The 19,514-nt window shown below is 33.5% G+C and overlaps 1 protein-coding gene across 2 annotated transcripts in view; it reads right to left on the bottom strand.

Annotated features, from left to right (window-relative positions):
- Nucleotides 1-14,788, bottom strand: part of Pka-R1 (protein kinase, cAMP-dependent, regulatory subunit type 1) — a 185,577-nt gene extending 170,789 nt beyond the window's left edge. Inside the window, exon 1 of one of the 2 annotated variants that reach the window (XM_089103735.1) lies at nucleotides 14,577-14,788. In XM_089103735.1, the coding sequence (XP_088959861.1) occupies nucleotides 14,577-14,729 (153 nt within the window). In that variant the 5' untranslated portion in view covers nucleotides 14,730-14,788. The remainder of the gene's footprint in view (nucleotides 1-14,576) is intronic. The other variant, XM_089103733.1, reaches the window with a different exon arrangement.
- Nucleotides 14,789-19,514: the final 4,726 nt, after the last annotated feature.

Here is a 19,514-nt window from a genome sequence, read left to right as displayed (position 1 = left end):
TTTTATAATCCCTTATTATTATATTATTGAATCTTGGAAATATTATAACGACTCAGAAGATTAAAAACAAGAATTCATAAATAGGATGAGGAAAACTTATAAGATAGTTATGCAAGAGTTGGAAAAATTTAAAATAAACCAAGATATAATAAACAAACAAAAATTTAAGTTTTATATATATTTAAAAGTAGGAGAATTCTTTTAAATAAGTAACGATGCGAACCCGGAAGGAAAAAAACTTTAAAACAAATATTCTGGACCGTACAGAATAGTCAAAAAATACGATAATGACTATACCTTTAAAATAGAAAACCCCGATAGCGGAAAAACTTACAAGGCGCATGTTAGCCGAATAAAAACAGCCAAATTTCCAGAGAGATGGGTATCCCATCCCTCTTCGACTGATTCGTCAGATTCGGAAAATGAGCCCCCTAGGTCAAGATTGGCAGAGCTAAAACCCTTCAATTTTAAACAAGATTATTTTGAAAACGAAAGTGATGAACAAAACTTTGAAGAATTCTTGGCTATTGAAAATCTAGTAATTCCAGAGAAAATATCACTAATACCAATAAGAATAAGAACGCCAAAAAGTCCAAAAAGTTATTCATTGGCGAGCGCGGGAGATCTATACTATACAATATCTCCAAAAACCCAATTCTTTCCCGATAGAATTTTGACCCCATGTCCCTCCCAAAGATGTCCAGACGATATGGTTTCCCCTGCAACACCAATCGAAAGGCACCCGTCATTACAGAACGAATTTAACAGAGCTGTAGAAACCCCCGGTATTACTGTAAAGAAAACTCCTCCCAAAGATTTAACTAAAACAAACCTGCGAGAAGCTATGGATTTAATAAATTTTCCCATAAAAACGAGTCAAAGTACACTGCCTGGGAATAAAACTCCAACGGATGACCAGCAAGGTAAATATCATGATATAACTGTGTCCAAGGTCAAACCTAAACACGACTGGACGTGGTCTTCCCGGAGGGACTCCCTATTGCAAAGAATGCCCCATCCCCCTGAAGACATGGCCTTCAAACAATGGAGGAACCCCGCAAAAACTATTGACTCCTCCCAAAACTCGCTTTAACCTTTCAACTACCCCGATTTGAGAACTCTAGGAGAGAACTTAGAGAACAAACCTTCGAATTCCAAGTGAGTAGAAATATACAACGGAATGGCAGGGGATACTACCCCACGTGCAACATCTCTAATTTCTTATCAGGATTCGTCAGAACCCAGTTCAGAAGAGTCTGAAGTCGAATCAGAGCAACTAGTAGCTAAAGAAATAGGGAAATCTAGGCCGACCTCAGCAGCCGCACACGGGAAACAAACGAAATTAAAAGTGCAAGATTTTTTTAAAAAAAAATACAAAAAATTTGACATTATTTCGCTATACAACCCGAAAAAGAAAAAACTGCAAGAAACAGAGGGGGTAATAACGACACAGTCAGGTAGAACCGTTAAAAAACCTGACAGATGGAAATATCCCTAATTAAAGAAAAGACAAATTTCAAATTTATGAATTTAACACCATAATAAATTCAAAAGTGTGCAAGTAAATTTAACCACTTCAATATTAATGAAAAAAAAAAATTAAAATACTAAGAGTAAGGTCAAAACGTTGATGATCACAGAAAATAACCAAAGGTAGGAAGCTAGTGGTCTACCGAAAACGACAACTCGCGAAGGACCAAGTTTTGTGGGAAGCCTGGGGAGAAACTCAAAGCCCATGTAGTTTTTAATTGTTGGGTTTTGGCGGTACCCTCGAATTTTCTATGAAAATTCAACCCAGGTCCAAACAAGAATTGATGTCATAAAAAACAAAACAAAAATTTTTTACTTATCGTTTAATTTATACCAATAAGAAGACTGCAAGGTGATGACGGTGATATCTTTACTAATGGTTTTATATTTGGATTAAGTCGAGGCGAAATCTCCTCTCTACAACGGTCATAAGAATTTTCTAAGATGTAGAATCCCTGCTGAAATTGCCTTCCACGTGAAGAGTGAAAAAAAAAAATTTAATCAAAAATAAATCAAATACGCCTAACTTGACTTAAAAATTCGATAATCTGACACTATTCATAGCTAGAGCTTGATCTGAATCGTGTTTCGGTCTATTTTTAGGTTTTTAGTGTTTAACCATCCTTTTTTACTTGCCGTTTTGTTAATTTTTCTTGCTTAAAATATCAGTCAATTTCTTATTTAACTATTCTAATAATAAATTCTTACTCAATTTTTACTTTAATTATTTATTAAAATATAATCTCTCAATAAGTTATTAATTAAAATTCAATTATCTCAATTAAACTAATTAGAACCTGATAATTTATTTAAGTTAGACTAAGGTTTATGTTTAACTTGAAAAGACTGTGCTTCATTTAGTGAAAAACGTTTATTTTTGTCAATTTTTTCTCCCGTTTCCCCCTTTTTTAGTTTATGCGAAATTTATTTGAGCAACATGTATATTAAATTATCCAATTCTGATATAGTGACTACCAAAAGGATTTCCTCCTGAAACTTATATTTCTTCACCCCCGTTAGACCCGTACAAATTTCCGCCAGTTTTCAGTATATTTTGATATAGCGACTTTTTTTTTATTATCTGAAGTAAGCACGACTAGTTCGGAGCGTTGTGTAGTTTTAAAATAAGTTTAGTTTTTAAACTATGAAATTAAGTAGGCTATACCCTGATATCTGTCAGCTTTATAAAATCAAAAAACAAAAAAACTACCAGTACAGAAGCGTCTAATTATATGAAATATTTTATCTTAGTGCAGATTATAATTATTTTAGGCCTACACATTGCTCATCCATGTGTTTCTTACTCGAGTAATATATGTACCAATAGACAACTATTGGTAACTATAACCAAACAACCTATTCGTACGTTTATATGTAGAATTTCACGGCGGATGTGAAATTATATCTCAATAATAATATGTAAAATTTTAAAGCCATTTAATCAGTTAAGATATATGTATTGAAACCCTGTGAATGTCCAATGGCGACTAAGTAAAACCCACACGGAATTCCCCATTAATTTGAAGGTGTTTCTCGCTTAACGGATTCTAATAAGACTTTAATATAATATTTATTTATTTAGTTCGGAAGGATTTGCTCAAACAATAGCCTTCTAAAAAGATATTGATGTCAGTTCTTCATTACGCTTATATTCTTTGCCAAGCATCAACTGGAATCTACGGAGGCAAGCTTGGAAATCCTGCATCTAATGACCTTATTCGAAAAGCGACTATGAGGCACCAATGTTGACTTGCAATTACGGAAAAATCCTGAGACTAAGAACCTCTGCATTTCAGCCGTTAAACCCGGAGCCACATGAAAACGTCTAAGCCAAGAAATAGGGAAGACATCAGAAAACTAGTGGGTATAGAGGTCTCCACTAGTCCTTGTTATGTCTTGTTCCCCCATTGTAGTATCGTTTGCGTAAAACCGTGTGGTTATGACGCTGCAACATGCGTTTCTTATACAGCACGGACTTGCGTAAACAGTGCAGGCATGAAAAAAAAATATTGTAAAATTAGACCTCAAACTTAATACTGTAGTGTATATTATGTGTATTCAATATCAATTTTTTCGTAATCCAAACAAATTTCAATACATTTCTGTTTTAGATTTTAATTTTGAGTACTAATCTTAGTGTATTTATTTAATTATGTCTAATAGCTTAGAAGTTAATAAACCAATTAATGCGTGAATTATTGTATGTGTATTTACTTAAAAGAACATTTGATTCTACCGCGTTGTTTTTATTACAGGAAAGTAAATGGACACTTTGGTCATTGAGTATTACAATAAACTGCCCAGTACAGATACGACCCAGTAACATCTATTTTATCATATCTCAACCAACGAAGAGTACTCACCATAACTCCAGGCAAGTTTCGTCCCAACTTCGTCTACGAAAACAACAGTTACCTTCGATCGTCGTTTCTTCGACTACGAACCATATTATGTATCAGGTAACACTATATTTGAACCTCAGTATCAAGTGCTTTAACGAACTATATAATCGCACAAACGCTGAGAAACCCATCGGCCAGTACAAGATATAAATACGTAGATATCGCTGTTGATACTCACTATGGACCCCATAATAATTTGACAGTATAGTGATGATATTTGAAGCTAAACGATATTAAACAATATTTAAAGTTAAATGATACTTAAAGACATTTGAAGATATTTGAAGATGAAATTAAAGACAATTTTAAGTTTAATTCTGAGAACTCCATCTATCAGCGCATGATAAACGATAATTGAAGTTAAAAGATACTTAAAGACATTTGAAGATATTTGAAGACGAAATTAAAGACAATTTGAAGTTTAATTCTGAGAACTCCATCAATCAGCACACGATAGACGATATTTGAAGTTAAATGACACTTAAAGACATTTGAGGATATTTGAATCAGAAATTAAAGACAATTTGAACTTTAACTCTGAGAACACCATCGAGCAGTACAAGATAAACGATATTTAACGATATTTGAAGTTAGATGATAGTTGAAGAGGTTCGAAGTTGAATTTAAAGACAATATATTAAGAGAGTCACTATAATATGACGACAACCCGTTTCAAAAGGCACAAATGAACAATTTTACGCGAGAATACATTCTCTATGTGCCTCAAAAATCCTAAAAATGATATGCTGAGAAGAAAAACACCAACACCTGTAGTGGGAAGAATCATTTCCCAGTTGACTATTAGAACGATATTTAACGGTCATTTCCCAGTTGACCATTAGGGAAAACTTACCGTATAAAGACAACTAGACTAGAACTGTTCCATGAAGAAACCATAACTTAAGTGCTTCAAAATTTTTGCACGACAAAGGGAGTAAAGGACAGTAACTTACAACAGAAGGGTGTAGTACACTAAGGACACGAAAGGTGATGAATAGATGTGAAGTTACATGTGTTACTTCCTAATAAATTTGACAATTCAAAAATCTCAATAGTGAAAGTGTTTTAACGTCATCTGTGAATATGTTGAACCAAATATTGTACGCTATAAATCATTTATGTATTTACCACAATTATAATTAGGTTTAATATTATTATTTTATTCATTTATCTTTTTGTATATAGTATTTAGTACTGAATATATAAATAAAAATCAAAAAAAAAAAGATAAAGAATTTCATATTAGAATATTCACAAACGTATTGGAAGAGTAAAAAGTGTACAGTTTTAGATATAGAAAAAGAAAAAAAAAAAAAAATATTTATTATAGTAGCTAACCTAGGACCAAAAATAATCTTAGTCCGGTAGATGAATTTTAGATAGGGGTGTAGAATAAAATAAGAAAAATAATTAAAAAATTTTAAAACTCCGGATGGGCAGTAACTAATGACGGGGCGTCATTATTTCATGGGAAGGGTGATATGTACCGGGAGTAAAACACGATATATTTGAAATACCAAAATAAAGTTCCTTCTTTAATTCGGACTCTATAATTAAGCTAAATCTAGTTTCAAAAATGAAAAAGTCCTTAATCAGCAAAGACAAGAAATTGCAATCTTTGGATTTCGCTAAGACAGTGAGCAATAAGAAAAGTGCTACGCACAATATTTGTAAGGAAGCTGAAACGAGCAGAACCGTGTGATCGACTAACTCATCAAAATATTTAATACGGATTATTGGGCGAGGGTTCGTGTCCTTGGGGCACGGGAGCCAATGGCAAGCAGCCCCTAGAGCGCAGGACGAAAGAACTGCGTTTGGGAGTAGTGAAAATGTGTTTTTTAATTTTAATATGAAGTGAGATCTGAAACGTTTAGTACCGCAAATAATCTCGGTCACCATTTATTGTCTTTGAAGTGACCCATTGCTGTACAACTAAGCATGTAAGTTTAATAAATCTATTGTCTTTTCATAAGTGTTCGTTTCTCTTGTATGTCCGAGTCTAGTCCGATAATAGGTAAATAGTTCTCCAGTCTCCAAGGTTAATGCTCCCAAAGGAATCTGATCTCCAAGTGGCGCTATAGGAGAAATCTCTATCGCCACGAGCAAATCTTTTCTATTACTGCAAAATAACCTTCAATGGTACAGCAGCACCAATTTTAAAAAATACCTTCTTTGTCTCTTCATTTATAAATCAAACAATATCCTCACCCCTCCTACCCAACAGTTTTGTGAATTCGCCTCACTATTATGCATAGTTGATTGGCATAATGACAAACTGTTTCAGAGTTTCAAGTATACCTTGCAGTTATGTTTATAATAAGGTTTCCAATTTGTATTCATTGGAAACTTGAAGTGCAATTTGTTCATAATGTGCTTTGCTTGCAAAAGTAAGTATATGGGAAAAAGTATTACCATCAGGTCTCCACCACAAACATGGCACAAAATCTGTGGACGGAGCGAGGTCGTCTTAGGGGGCAAAACCACTCTAAAATGTTCCTTAAGGAGGAGAGGATTGATACTACTTGTATAAACTTCAAAAAATTCTAATTAGTTTTGGTCAATGCTTAAATTTTTGGTCTACCAGCATACAAACATTTCTACATTCTTCAGCCCCCATATATAACCTTTAATATGATGTTATATTAGAGGGACTGCTACCCCCTAGACTTCCATACTTACAGTAAAGCTCCAGCATATATATATATATATATATATATATATATATATATATATATATATATATATATATATATATATATATATTCAACACATCAAAATGCAAGACTCTGCACCTTGGGAAGAAAAACCCAAACACTCAGTACCAAATAGAATGTAGGGATGGGTCCTGAAAAGCTATTTCCAGCAGTCACACGGGGAGAAATCTTGGTGTCCTGGTAGATGACAAGTTAAAATTCCATAATATTACACAAATGACTATTGCAAATGGCTTAACCAAAAGAATATTCACTAGCAGATCTCTAACAGTTACAACCAAGCTATACAAGAGTCTAGTTTGACCAAGGCTAGAATTTGGAATGTGTATTGCATACCCAATCAGTAAGTGGGTATACCCAATCAGTAAATCAAAAGTGGGTATAGAGTGGAACATAAAACTCTAGATAATGGGCTCTGTACTATCTTGGAATGATGTTGCTTTAAGAGAATGAAACTTCCAGGAATAAATTTAGAGTTTAAGTTAGAAAGGTTGAAATGAGAGAAAGGTTGAAATGGCTAGGACTTGTTCTGCAGATGAATGATGGCAGATTGCCAAAGATCATTTGTTGTTGCCCAGCCATCACTTTTACAGTACAGAAACTGCCCAAGCTCTTTGAAGGTGAAAACAATTTGAAGAAGGAAGGGATGGAGATTAATAATAAAAAAAAACCTCCTTTACAATAATTTTGGGTGTTGAACTACCCCAGGAGTTCCATTTATAAAACTCAACTACTTTCCAAGACGGCAAAGGCCCTTGATCTAGAATTTTACCAGAGTAGAATAATAAACCATGGAAATACAAGTGGGAGCTCTTGATAACATTTATATTTAGGACCTGTTCTGAACTAAACTAAAAAATAGCAAAATTATCACTTCATTACCTTCAGAAAATTTCTATTCATAAGGCTTCAGATTTGCTTCCAGCTTAACTGCCCCCAGGCCTCCTTTCCCCTCTTAATGCCTAGATATAGCCCTAGCCTAAACCCAAAATCTTGCTGATTCTTTCAATTTAGCTAGTCTTGCAGGGTAAGAAAGTTCCCACATGCTGGAAATCCTTTTGGTGGCATGTCTGCCAAAACTTTTATGTCTTTTTTTTAAATACAGGGAGGCTAGAGATATTCCAAATTTAAGCTTTGGTTGAACTAGTCCATTATACAGAAGACTAGCAACTTTAGGGGAGCAAGTAAGGATATGCAAATATACTAGAAATTACAGTACTAGGGTAAAGGCAGTGATAATTTGATAGTTTTTGTAAAAAAACAAAAAAACACTCCTCCTATTCTGAAAGACATAACTTAAATATTTTTGGTTTGAAAAAGGTTTCAGTATGTAGGAAAAACATCTAGGAATCTTAGTGTTTGATTAGAAGTTTTATCAAAAAAGGATACAAAACTCTCATTTTCTAAAATTGGACCATTTTCACCTACAAATTCAAAAGAACAAAAAAGTTAGGCTACCTGTTTTTGATGTTAGTTGGAAGCCAATTCAACATGTGTTGAAATACTTGGAGAATGCTTGTGGGTGGATCCTTGTGCATCTGACATGCCTATTCTTTTTATTTTATTTCTTAATTTCTCTTCAACTTTGTTTTATGTGTAAAATATATAACAATTAGACATATAAAACAGTACACATCTTTTTAACATGAGATCTCTTTACTTCAAGAGGATTTGGTTGCTCTGGGCTGGTGGTGTACTGCAAACTCTATGTTCATTAATGAAACCAAGTGCAATGCTGTGCACTATTTGTGTAGACTCCCTCAACATTACCATAACTTTGTTGATGGTAAATCAATTTCAAGTGTGGAATATGTTCGATACCTTGGGATTTGCTCTGATTCTAGTCTCAAATTTGACAAACATGTATTGGATATCACCCACAAGGCAAATTACCAATTACTACGTCTAAAGTGTACATTTTCTAAGTTTAATCTTTGTTCATTGATTTCACTTTATGTATCCACTGTATGTCCAATACTTGAGTGTTGCTCATGAGTATGGTATCCCCTTAATAAGAGAGATAGAGAGAGGGTTGAGAAAGTGCAATGTAGGACCACCAAACTCATACCTTACCTGAGTTATCTAACTTACCACCAGAGAATGCAGAGACTAAAGTTGCCTAGTCTTCAGTTCTGACGTGATAGAGCTGCATTGTTAGATGCATTGTTAGATCAATGCAGATACATTCTGCATTGTTAGGAACATTTATAATACCACCCCGGCTCACTTTTTCACTTTTACAGAACACAGTAGTACCTGTCAACACCAACACAAAATTTACCTACCATGTTCACAGAAAAGAATAGGCCAAGACTCTTTGTCTAGCTGAGTGTGAAAGACTTGGAATTCACTTCCATCAGAGATAGTTGCAAGTACCACAGTCCAATCTTTCAAAAGTATTTTAGCCTCTACAGATTTCTATACTACATCTTATCACAATCTGCTTTGAGAATATTTTTACTTTTGTATTAGCTGATTTGTGACCAGTATGTTTTGAGTTATTTTGTAGGCTTACTTTTTGGTATGTTTCAATTATTAACAGATATGATTCAGTTAGTTTGGTATGCTACTGTATGTTTCAGTTACTATATGTTTATGTTATATCATCAACATTGTCATAGACTTTTTTATAATTGTTTATTGCAACAAGCTTGTTAAAGCTTACCATATTTTGGTATTAATAAATAAATAAATATAAAACACATCAGATAGTGGAAGCAAAAAACTGAAAAAATTGTCTCAGGCATAGGAACAAAATTGGATAATCATATTGAGTATAATTGTGTGACCTAGGTCATATGCCTCTTTTATTTTTTTAACATTTTTACATATATGCCAAAAAAATAGATCTCCAAATGCTATCTGGAATGACCCAGTTCCTCTTAGCTTTAATGTTCCAGCAAAAATTCTTTTGTTGTACACAGTGAAAATGTTGCCAAGGTTTGGCCATTTCAAAGGTAATCTGCTATTTTAATCCACCTTAAAAATTTTAGTTTTGACTATCCTTTGTCTGGAAAGTCCTGAATCCTTGAAATATGCATGCCAAACTTAAGACTATCAGACATTTATGACACCAAGGAGTTTAACATTATTCATTAGCATTTTGGGTGGGATAGGGTCTAAAAAAACAGGAGTGGATATCAAGAATTTTAAGAAGTTTATTGTTATTATAATTGATTTGGTGGAATTTACATTTGTGTAAATTCTTAGCCTTGTCCTAAACATGCATAGGATGTTGATGGGGCCATTTTTGATATTTATGACATACTTCAAGGATCAGTAGGTAATCTACACATTAACACCTTTGAGGGAAGCTCTTACCAATTTCATTAATCAATACTAGATACAAGAATCATCCTAACAAGGTTCCTTGATGAATTCTACATCAAGTAGGGAGGAGACCAGATAGAACATTTTTGTATTTTACAACTTATGGTCTATTTGAAAGAAAACATTTACAAAATTTAGTAAGAGAGGGTCTACTTCAAAGTTATTCAGTTATAAATGAATTACAATGTTGAGATCAACTAAGTCAAATGATTAAAAATATGAACAAGGTGTGAGGCCAAGTAGTAGTTCCTCTGATGATGGAAAAATCTAGTATCTAGTATCAAATCAGTTAAACAACAATTTATTAGAAATCTCTTTATACGTGTTTTTTTTTAACGTGAAATATTGTTAGGAATGATGCTCATCAAAATCTCTTGTTGTTGAGAAAGTACCCATAAATTTGACAACTGTTTTTGTCAGAGGACTCTTGGATTTCAACAGCAATTGGTTTTACATGTTCAGTGAAGTTTTGATAGAGTCACCAATATTTTGACAGGGCCTGTTGCTGTCTGTTAAAAATTTTGACAAGGTTACTACAAGATATTCTCAAAAGAACTGAATCTCTTGATAGAAGCCAATATCCATGTTTGAGTTTTGCTGAAGGAAAATGTTTAGTTGGCTTTGCATTCCACTACATCAGACAAGAATTTTTGACACTTGGAACATAGTTTCATCAATATAATATTAGCTGCCATTTTTATTTGATTTTATTAAGAAAACGCCAATGTGGCTACATTTAAGATCAGATGTATTTTGATGCATTCTAACTTTTTTTGCTAAGAAATAACCAAGTAATGACAGTTTGAACATTACATAGTTAAAAAATTGTTGGGAACTCAATTTGTGTCAAAACCAGGAAACTGATTGAATTAAATATTCCTTTCTTATCTCAGTGCATTGGATGTAGTGTTCATGTTTTGCATTGTCAAAATATTACAACAGTTTAAAGAGACGGGGTTTCAAGTCACAACTAAGCTGAGTTATTGTGTTTTGATGGAAAATTTAAACAGTGGTTCCAAAATTGTACTGTCAAATCATCAGTACCTTTACCCTAGTCCAGTATTTGCCCTTCCCAGAAGGAAACATTATAAAATTATGTAAACAACTTTTAAAAATTACGAAATATTTACTAATATCATTTCTAAAACCACTTCACTTTACTATACCCTATCCTCTCTCCCTAATGTGCAAATATGTATGGTAACCTAAGTTACATATTCTCTGTGCATTTTTCATTTGGTTGATTTTGTTTGTTTGCTATTAAATTTATTTGAAGAAAAGAGTGATCTATGGAACAATGCATGGATAATACATAATCTGGACTATATATTTGCCCATTGGGGGGAATGGGAGGAAGTAAAATGATATATTTTCAGGAATAAGTATTTCAGAAACATTAAAAGTTGTTTTCAGAATTTTATAGTGTTTCCTTATGAGGAGGCTAAGCACTGCACTACTAGTAAAATTATGTTTTCAAAAACTACATCCAATGAACTAAAGACTAAAAACCTAAAATGAAGGTCAAATATTTTTCTCAAAATTTAGATTGCCTAGGCAAAACATCATTTGAGCAATCTTCTTAACCCTAGAAGTAAGGACAGCATATTTAGATACCACTGGACAACATATTCCTAAGAATAGCTTAGTCCCTGGCTTCATTTGCAAATGTTGTGTTCACCTAACTCAATTATATTCAAAGATGAGGTAATACACATGAGATTCTATCACTGAGGCAGAGACAAGGTGAATACACTACTCAAAGCCTTTTTTATGCTTCTTATAAATATAATGATTGTTTCACTCACAAATGCAACCCCTACCCTTTATGGTCCTACATATAGCCCTAGGATATAGGTTTATACAAAATTAAAAAATACAAATTTTTAACTTTAAAATTCACAGCATTTACATTGCCAAAATTCTTTTACAAGCAGTTATAGGCCACAGTTTAGATAGACTAAAAAAACCTCTTCACAAAGAGAATAAGGCATCATTAAATATTACCTTAATCTGCACTTCAGAGCAAATAAAGATCTATCATGATCTGTTACATGCTCTATACTTAATGATGTGAATGAATAACATCAAATGCATACCACTGGTACTTTCAGGGAACACCATTCCATTCAACATCCAATGATTTCTTGAACACTTCATTATTGGGTACTGAGACTGTTTTATTTGACATACCATTCCAGTGGTTTACTGCATGGCTGGAGAAAAACTGTTGTTGGTGCCAAGTTTTGACAGATTCTTTGAATGTCCCTCTCTTGTCAGTGCCAATATTTTGAAAAATCAGCAAATAAATTTGGGGGGGGGGGGGTCTTGTGAAATAAGCTTATGTGTCATATGCATGTGTTATGGGTTCTTAAGCAATATCTGTTGAATATATGACTTGGGCATAATTGATTTTTAATTTTTTTTTTTTATATAGGATTTTTTTATGATTTTTCTTGACCAATTTCTTATGCTAAAAAAACCAAATAGGTGTCACCTTAAGGTAAATCAATGGGCTTAAAATTAGATTTGCAAGTGAAATAGTTATTATCATTGAAAATAGCATAAAAAAGACATTGAGCAGCATGCTCATTTTGCCTTTACCTCAGTTATGGTATCCTATACACATATTTACCCATGATAGCAAGAAATCCCACAAATGGAATTTTTCCAACAAAATTTTGGTACTTAAGTATTATCAAGACCATACTCAAGAGCTTTGCTTTGTTTGATCTAATAAACTCAGTTTTTCTCTTGCATTTGGTTACAATTAGCTTCTTCTTTTGTGAAATAAAGTACAATGCATTTATGTTTTAATTAAATGTTTAATATATAGAGGTGGTTAGGTATTCAATATAATGGATTCTGGGTGACCTGTTTTCTGTATTTCTGGATAATATGTATGTACTGCAATTTTTAAAGATTGTTATCTCAACTATCTGGTCTACCTATATTATTCCCAAGATTAGGAGCCAAGATAAACATGTGTATATTCATATAGCTTAGTAAGTGAGAAAGTTAGTACATCACTTGATGCCTTATTTTATGCTCTATTAAAATTCAGTAACTACTTCTGTGTCAAATTTCCTTTTGAGCAAATACCCTAACACAGCCTATAGTAGCCTGAAGTTTGAAATGCATTTAAAAAATTGTCAAGCAAGAAAAATTCTCTATTTGTAGCAGATTCAGGAATAGTAATTATTTTTTCATTAGTGATACACTTAACTGTAAATATTATTTTGAAAACAAGTTTACATGATAAAAAAAAAGGTAAAACCCCTCAAAATGGTGTCATAGCAATAGCAATCTCACCTGGAACAACAAGGAAAATCACAATTTTTGCATGGGAAGCATTGATGTGTTCTTTTTCTTTTTTGGTTCTTCTTCTTTTTTTTTCTATGTTGCTAATAGGGCATTAAGACGTCATAAAGAGTGATTTAAGGCTTTGTTTAAAAGCTAATTCTTGTATCTATGCTAATTAGTTTTTAACTAGGCTATACAACAGTCTAAAACTATGGACAAGGTAATTAGTAAACTTATGGGGCCCCATTAAGGGCTCAAAATGGAATTTGCACTAGATTTATTCTTGAATTTGGAAAGAGCATTAAAAGGCATCAAATAATATATTTACTATCTTCCTAGGTAAATTTTATGAATATTTAATTAGGAGGGAGGGAGGGGAGGTGGTTGTAAAATAATTGTAACAGCAGTGACTTTAATATTTAAAAAGAGCATTGGACAAACAATCAGTTTACTTCTTTATATCCTGGATGAACTTTCAGTAAAATTCTACTTTAGTTACTTTTACCTATCTTGGAAAGGGGTGAGGTTAGGATAATAAAGCTTTCAGGGATGGGTCTACAGGCCAAAATATGTCCTGGGAAGGTATTTTGAAGTACTTATCTCCTCTCTTTCTCCCTCTAGAGGGTCCTGAAATTTGCCTACATGACAAGTCTACACCTATTGAAATTTTGACAAAACAGCATTTTACCTTAATTTTCAGTTGTCAGTTTCTTTTTCTCTGGCTTTAGTTCTGAAAATGCAATTCCTGTTATTTGAGTAGTATTTTAAGCCATATCAATGTTAATTTTCAAAATTTAGGAAATGTATTTACATATCTTCAAAACTCTATAAATCAGGATTGAGCAAAGGTGTGAAGCTGAAAACAATTTTTTTTGACTTCATTTTAAGCAGAAGATCTATATTACAAGGTTTCACTTTTATAAGACACAGGTTTTTAAAGGTCATCAAAGGTCAGGACCCTCTAGAGGGAGAAGGAGTGGAGGTAGGTACTTCAAAATACCTTCCCGGGACATACTCTAGCCTGTAGATCTATCCCTGAAAGTTTCAATTTCCTAACCAAACTCCTTCCCAAGATAGCCAAAAGTAGCGAAAATAGAATTTTACCAAACTTTCTTATAGGTAAGTTGTGACTTTAATCTCAAATGGTAGGCTAGCCTACCCTGGTAGCCAACTGTACCCTTTTTTTGGGCCTATTATGTTTCCTTCCAACTAGGCATGATTGTGCAGGATTACAAAATTAAACCACTGGTTTCATCCTAGATTACTAATTAGGGTAAACTAGCCTATAAAGTCAACTTACTCTTTCTAATCTCTGGAAGTATTCCCTTAAAAATCCCACTGGGTTTGTGGGTCTCACAACACACAGCTGAACAATAGCTTCTTTAAGGATGCCTTGAATATTATGCTTCTGGACATAGTCCTCACACTCCCTTAAACTCTGCTCTTCATCCATTTTAAATAATTAAAAAATAAACAAGAAGCAATGAAAGTGACAATAATATTCTGCTTCCTCCAAACCCTTAAGGGCCGGGAACATATATCTTTTTTCGGAGCCGATTTTCCGAATTGGCACCCAATTGTCCCAATTGTAAAGAAAACGGCGACGATTAGAGCTTGAAAATTTTTCTAGTTTTCGGTTCAAATTTACAAAACAGCGCCTTATTTCGTCGTGATCATAAAAAAATAGTGATATTCAACCATTTTTTTTTTTTTGAAGAAAAATCAAAACATCTAAACAATAATAAATAAATATTAATAACAAAGAATTTCACAATTTAACAATGAAAGAATTAAAAATTTCATTACATTTTCTAAATTAAATAGAATAAAAAAAAATAATAATAGAGGAACTAAGTAATAAGTTGAGATAAGTCATGTAACTATTGATAAATTGCAGTTGACTATTGATGTCCATGACTATTAGTTTAGACAATCTTGAGTAAATGACGTTGTTTTTGTCCCGCTATCGGTTGCCCACTTAGCTGCTGAAATCGGTGCGTGTGTCCAGTCCTTTTTTTTATGGTAATTCCACACTTTCACTCTATACTGTAAGCTTCGTAATCATGAATGCTTGGTCACCTTAAAGTAATAACACTCGAAACTCTATATTACATAATTGTAATGTCCCACATTGCTTATTGTGGACCTTTTCGGATTTTTTTTTTACCGAAATAGATGAAAAATAATTAGGTCACATAACTTCAAATTTGCCAAATACCTACTTTGCCTTCCCCATGGACTCGAAAGACAAAACTGATTAAATACTAAAGCATCGCAGAACCATATAAAGCAGCGGAGAAGAAAATTTACAATCATAATTCAAAGGTTCATAACCACCAGTGGCACATTTTACTTCTACATTAATAAGGTGATCGGTTTTATTAGTTATATTGTTTATTGATTTTTAATGTTTGGTTATTCCTTACGTTTCTATTAGTTAGCTAGCTTTTGTTTATGTTCGTAGAAAGACAAATGAAAACAAAAACTAACAGCTCTCCACTCTAATATAGCTGGAATAATTTTAAATGACCAGCCCTTGTGCTTTGGTAATATCATTGCAACGTAACTTGTGTTTGAAAATCGTGAACTCATCAAATCTTCCAACTTCATTCCTCTCTTTGTGTTATTATGACTTAAAGACTTAATAGTAGGCCAGCTCATTAAGAACTTCTAATAGTTAATTCTGAGAAGTCCTTGAAGCGATGCAGGAATAAATTTTGAAGACAGCGTGGATGATTTCAGTCGGTGGTGATGTGCCATTAAATCATTGGCGTATTTCAGTTGTTCGGATTTTATTCAACTGTTTTGTGGCTGTCTGTGCTGGAAAATACTCATAGGTTTGATTAGTGGTCCAACGTACAACGGAAAATAACTTATAAATAAGCAGTGAAACAGAAATCTTCAAAACAATACAACTTAGATTGTTCGATATGAATGGTAGTTAAACTGAAAAATTCAGAAATACAGAAAAATCGTTGAAAGTATGTAGAAGTCATTATTACATTAGCTTGAGGAATTTTGTGTTCTAACTCACTTGATGTCATGGTTAGACTTACACTTCTACTCTCAGGGAAAGAGGTCAAACAGTAAGTGTTCAGCTAATTTACCAACGGATTAAACTGTAATACTTTCCTCTTCAAATTTACCTGGGATCTATCCTGTTCATATTGAAAATTGTGTAAGCCCCCAAATTTTATCTAACATTGGGTTTGAAAACGGATGTTGTATCATTTTTGATGGTGCGCAGCGTAAGGGGGACAAAGTCTACAAATGCTTCACCTGAGAAAAAAATAATTCCGGTTCTGGCCCTGCTCCCTCATCTTAAGGTAAAATAGCTCCCAATTACTCCATTGAATCTACTGTCTCCCTTGTCTGAACTAAAATCTAATTTAAAAACCACTATATATTTGTTTATCTTCTCGCCAAAATCAAAAGTGGGCCATAAAATACTGTTTAGCAGCAAAAACGTGAAGGAGAAGCATACAAGGCTATGCTTGCCCCATGCTCCTTAATGTTGCAGTGCGTTGTAAGTAGTAGTTGCACTGACAGGTAAAGCTGATACCCATGAAACCCTTTGTACTACTAGTAACATGCCTTAGAAAACTCTTATTGCCAGAAAATGTGGCTTCTTTGAATATGCTTGGGGCTTAAGATGCTAGTCAACAATTTGATTAGCCTGAAACCTAGACCTGGCAGGAGTTTAATTTTTCATCAAAAGCCGGGTTCTACGTCGCCTTAGGAAGGAAGTATGCCTTATTGTGGATGAATATTCTGATCGTTTCAGGTTCAGACTAGATTTGAAAAACTCCTGCCGGCAGTGTTGAGCTTTGAATTTAAAAATGTTACCTGGTTTCACCATTTAAGGGTCTCTTTTTTATAAATTTCCGACACAGGCTTTAAAGCTTTCAGTCGGATATTAACATACCAGCACCGCTTGATATTTTTGGCTGAATAAAATCCACTTAAAACTATCCGAAATTTATTTAATAAATACATTTATGTAGTAACTGTAATAAAAATAAAATTGTATACCTAATTGAATGCACTTGGTAAATTGACTAAATTTACTTAAATAAGAATTAACTGAATTTTCTGACATTGAAATAGCATGACGTAATCTGTGTAGCTCACGCCAATTTTAAGATGCTGATATTGAATAACAGTGTGGAATTTCTAAATTAGGATAATTGGACTTCCTTAAGGTTCCTATTTTTAATGCTACCGGTTGCATTCAATGGTGCATAATTCACCATTATTCGTAATTCATAATTCAACCACGCCAACACACTGCCTTTTGTTCTACTGGGTTAGTAAGTTGCAACTAGCAGTTGGTTATATCCGTGTCCAATCAAGTAGACCCATGTCCTTGCATAAGATTACAATTTGATGAAGTTTTGTTTCCTTCGGGTTCAAATACGAGCTGGATAGGCTAGTGGGACAGGCAGGTAAGTTCCAAGTCACCAACAACCTGATAAGAGTAACTTGAACTCGTTACATAGATATATATATATATAGATCGTGTGTTTCAAAAACCCAAGAGCCATATACACACAAAAATTTATGAAAAATAAAGAAATCACCAACAGAAAAAAATACGAAACACACAGAAACATGATACATAGCAAAATATTACCTAATGGTAGTTTATCGAGAAAATAATTGTAAACCTATGTAATAAATAATAATCAATTGTACAAACTTTTCCTTCTTTCTAAGCTTTTATCTATGTACACACCAATACCGAATATTGTGGTTGGATTGCTGCTTCGTAACATACCAGGAATCAGAAAAACATTCCCCTTCAAGTATTTTTCCCTTAAATCAGAGAGCACCGGATACTTCCTGAGAAAATGGTCCAAATCTTCGTCCTCATCTGTACAAAGAGGACACACACACTGATCTTCAGGGTCAACTATCTATTTGTCGAACACCTTTTGCTCTGGATTGGAAGGCAATTCGCCCTAAGCTGAGTCCATCGACATAAAATCATAGCCGGTAAATTAAATTGAAAATAAACTTCCTCTTCAAAACTAGGTTTAGCCTGATTATAATGTTTCAATATTGTAGAATTTAAAACCAGGCCCCAGCCAATACTGAATTTCCTGACCCTCGAAGATAAATCGTACCTGGCTTTCTATATCTGTTAGTAGATCAAGAGAACCAGTCCCATCATTCCATAAGTAAGGCATTCCCACTCTTTCTAGTGCTGACTTAATTTGGGATGACCACGACGTTTTCGAACCATAATTCAACATCTGATAATAAGCTGTTCTTACTAGTCTATCTTCATTGCACATAATGAGCTTCAACCAAAATGAGCTTCAACAAAAATCAACCAAAACAGGCTTATATCACCTTTCAGAATCTGTGAATGAGTTGTCTGATGTAACCAAAACAGTCTTTTATAATACTGGAGCTAGAGGGACTCCAACTTCTATGCCGCTTCTTCACCCTAAATCTCTGCTCCATATTCTATGACTGGTAAAATTTTTGTATTAAATATGCTTTTATGCATTTTTAGGTTTTTAATTCCCATTATTGTCGGATTTATCAAAGCTGCAGGCATGACCACTTTGCCTCTAATAATTATTTCATCCATTTTCCGATGAAACAAATCCTAAATGTTTTATTATTTTACTTACATTTACTTCCTTATTATTAAATTTAAATTTATAATTATCTTCACCACTTGCTTTCCTTTTTTTAAAAATAACAACTTTACTCTTATCAGCGTTCAGCCTTAATTTTTCATCTGCAAATATTCTTCTATGAGACTCAGAAGCGTCTGCAGATCTTGCGGTGTACTAGCAACCAAAGCAATATCATCTGCAAATAATAATAATGATAGTTAAGGGTCCCTAGACTAACTTTCGGAGCCCATCTATTCTCTAGAAAATCAACAGCATCATTTATAAAAATATTAAACAATTTAGGAGAACATGTCTGCTTTTATAAATTATGGCGCTTTTAAAGTGATCACCATTTAGTGTTTTGGAAAACTCTTATTGATATTACTTGAAACCGGCTTAGTGTGAGCTAATGACGCGAATTTTTGAAGTTCAGAAAACTCTGTTCTGTCAGAACTTAACATCAACCCTTAGACAACGGATTTTATAATTTGGGTGTCACTATAATGTATACCAAAATAAAGAAAAATCTGTTTTGGAAATTTGACTAGTTCGTGTGCAAGATACAAAAATACGGGCAAATCTTTTAAAATGAAAAGGATCAAACAAAT

Source organism: Artemia sp. Qi Xiang Cuo, chromosome 17 (genome assembly GCF_049724085.1).
Source record: "Artemia sp. Qi Xiang Cuo chromosome 17, ASM4972408v1, whole genome shotgun sequence".
Classification (NCBI taxonomy): domain Eukaryota; kingdom Metazoa; phylum Arthropoda; class Branchiopoda; order Anostraca; family Artemiidae; genus Artemia; species Artemia sp. Qi Xiang Cuo.
This window is presented reverse-complemented; position numbering and strand designations above follow the sequence as displayed.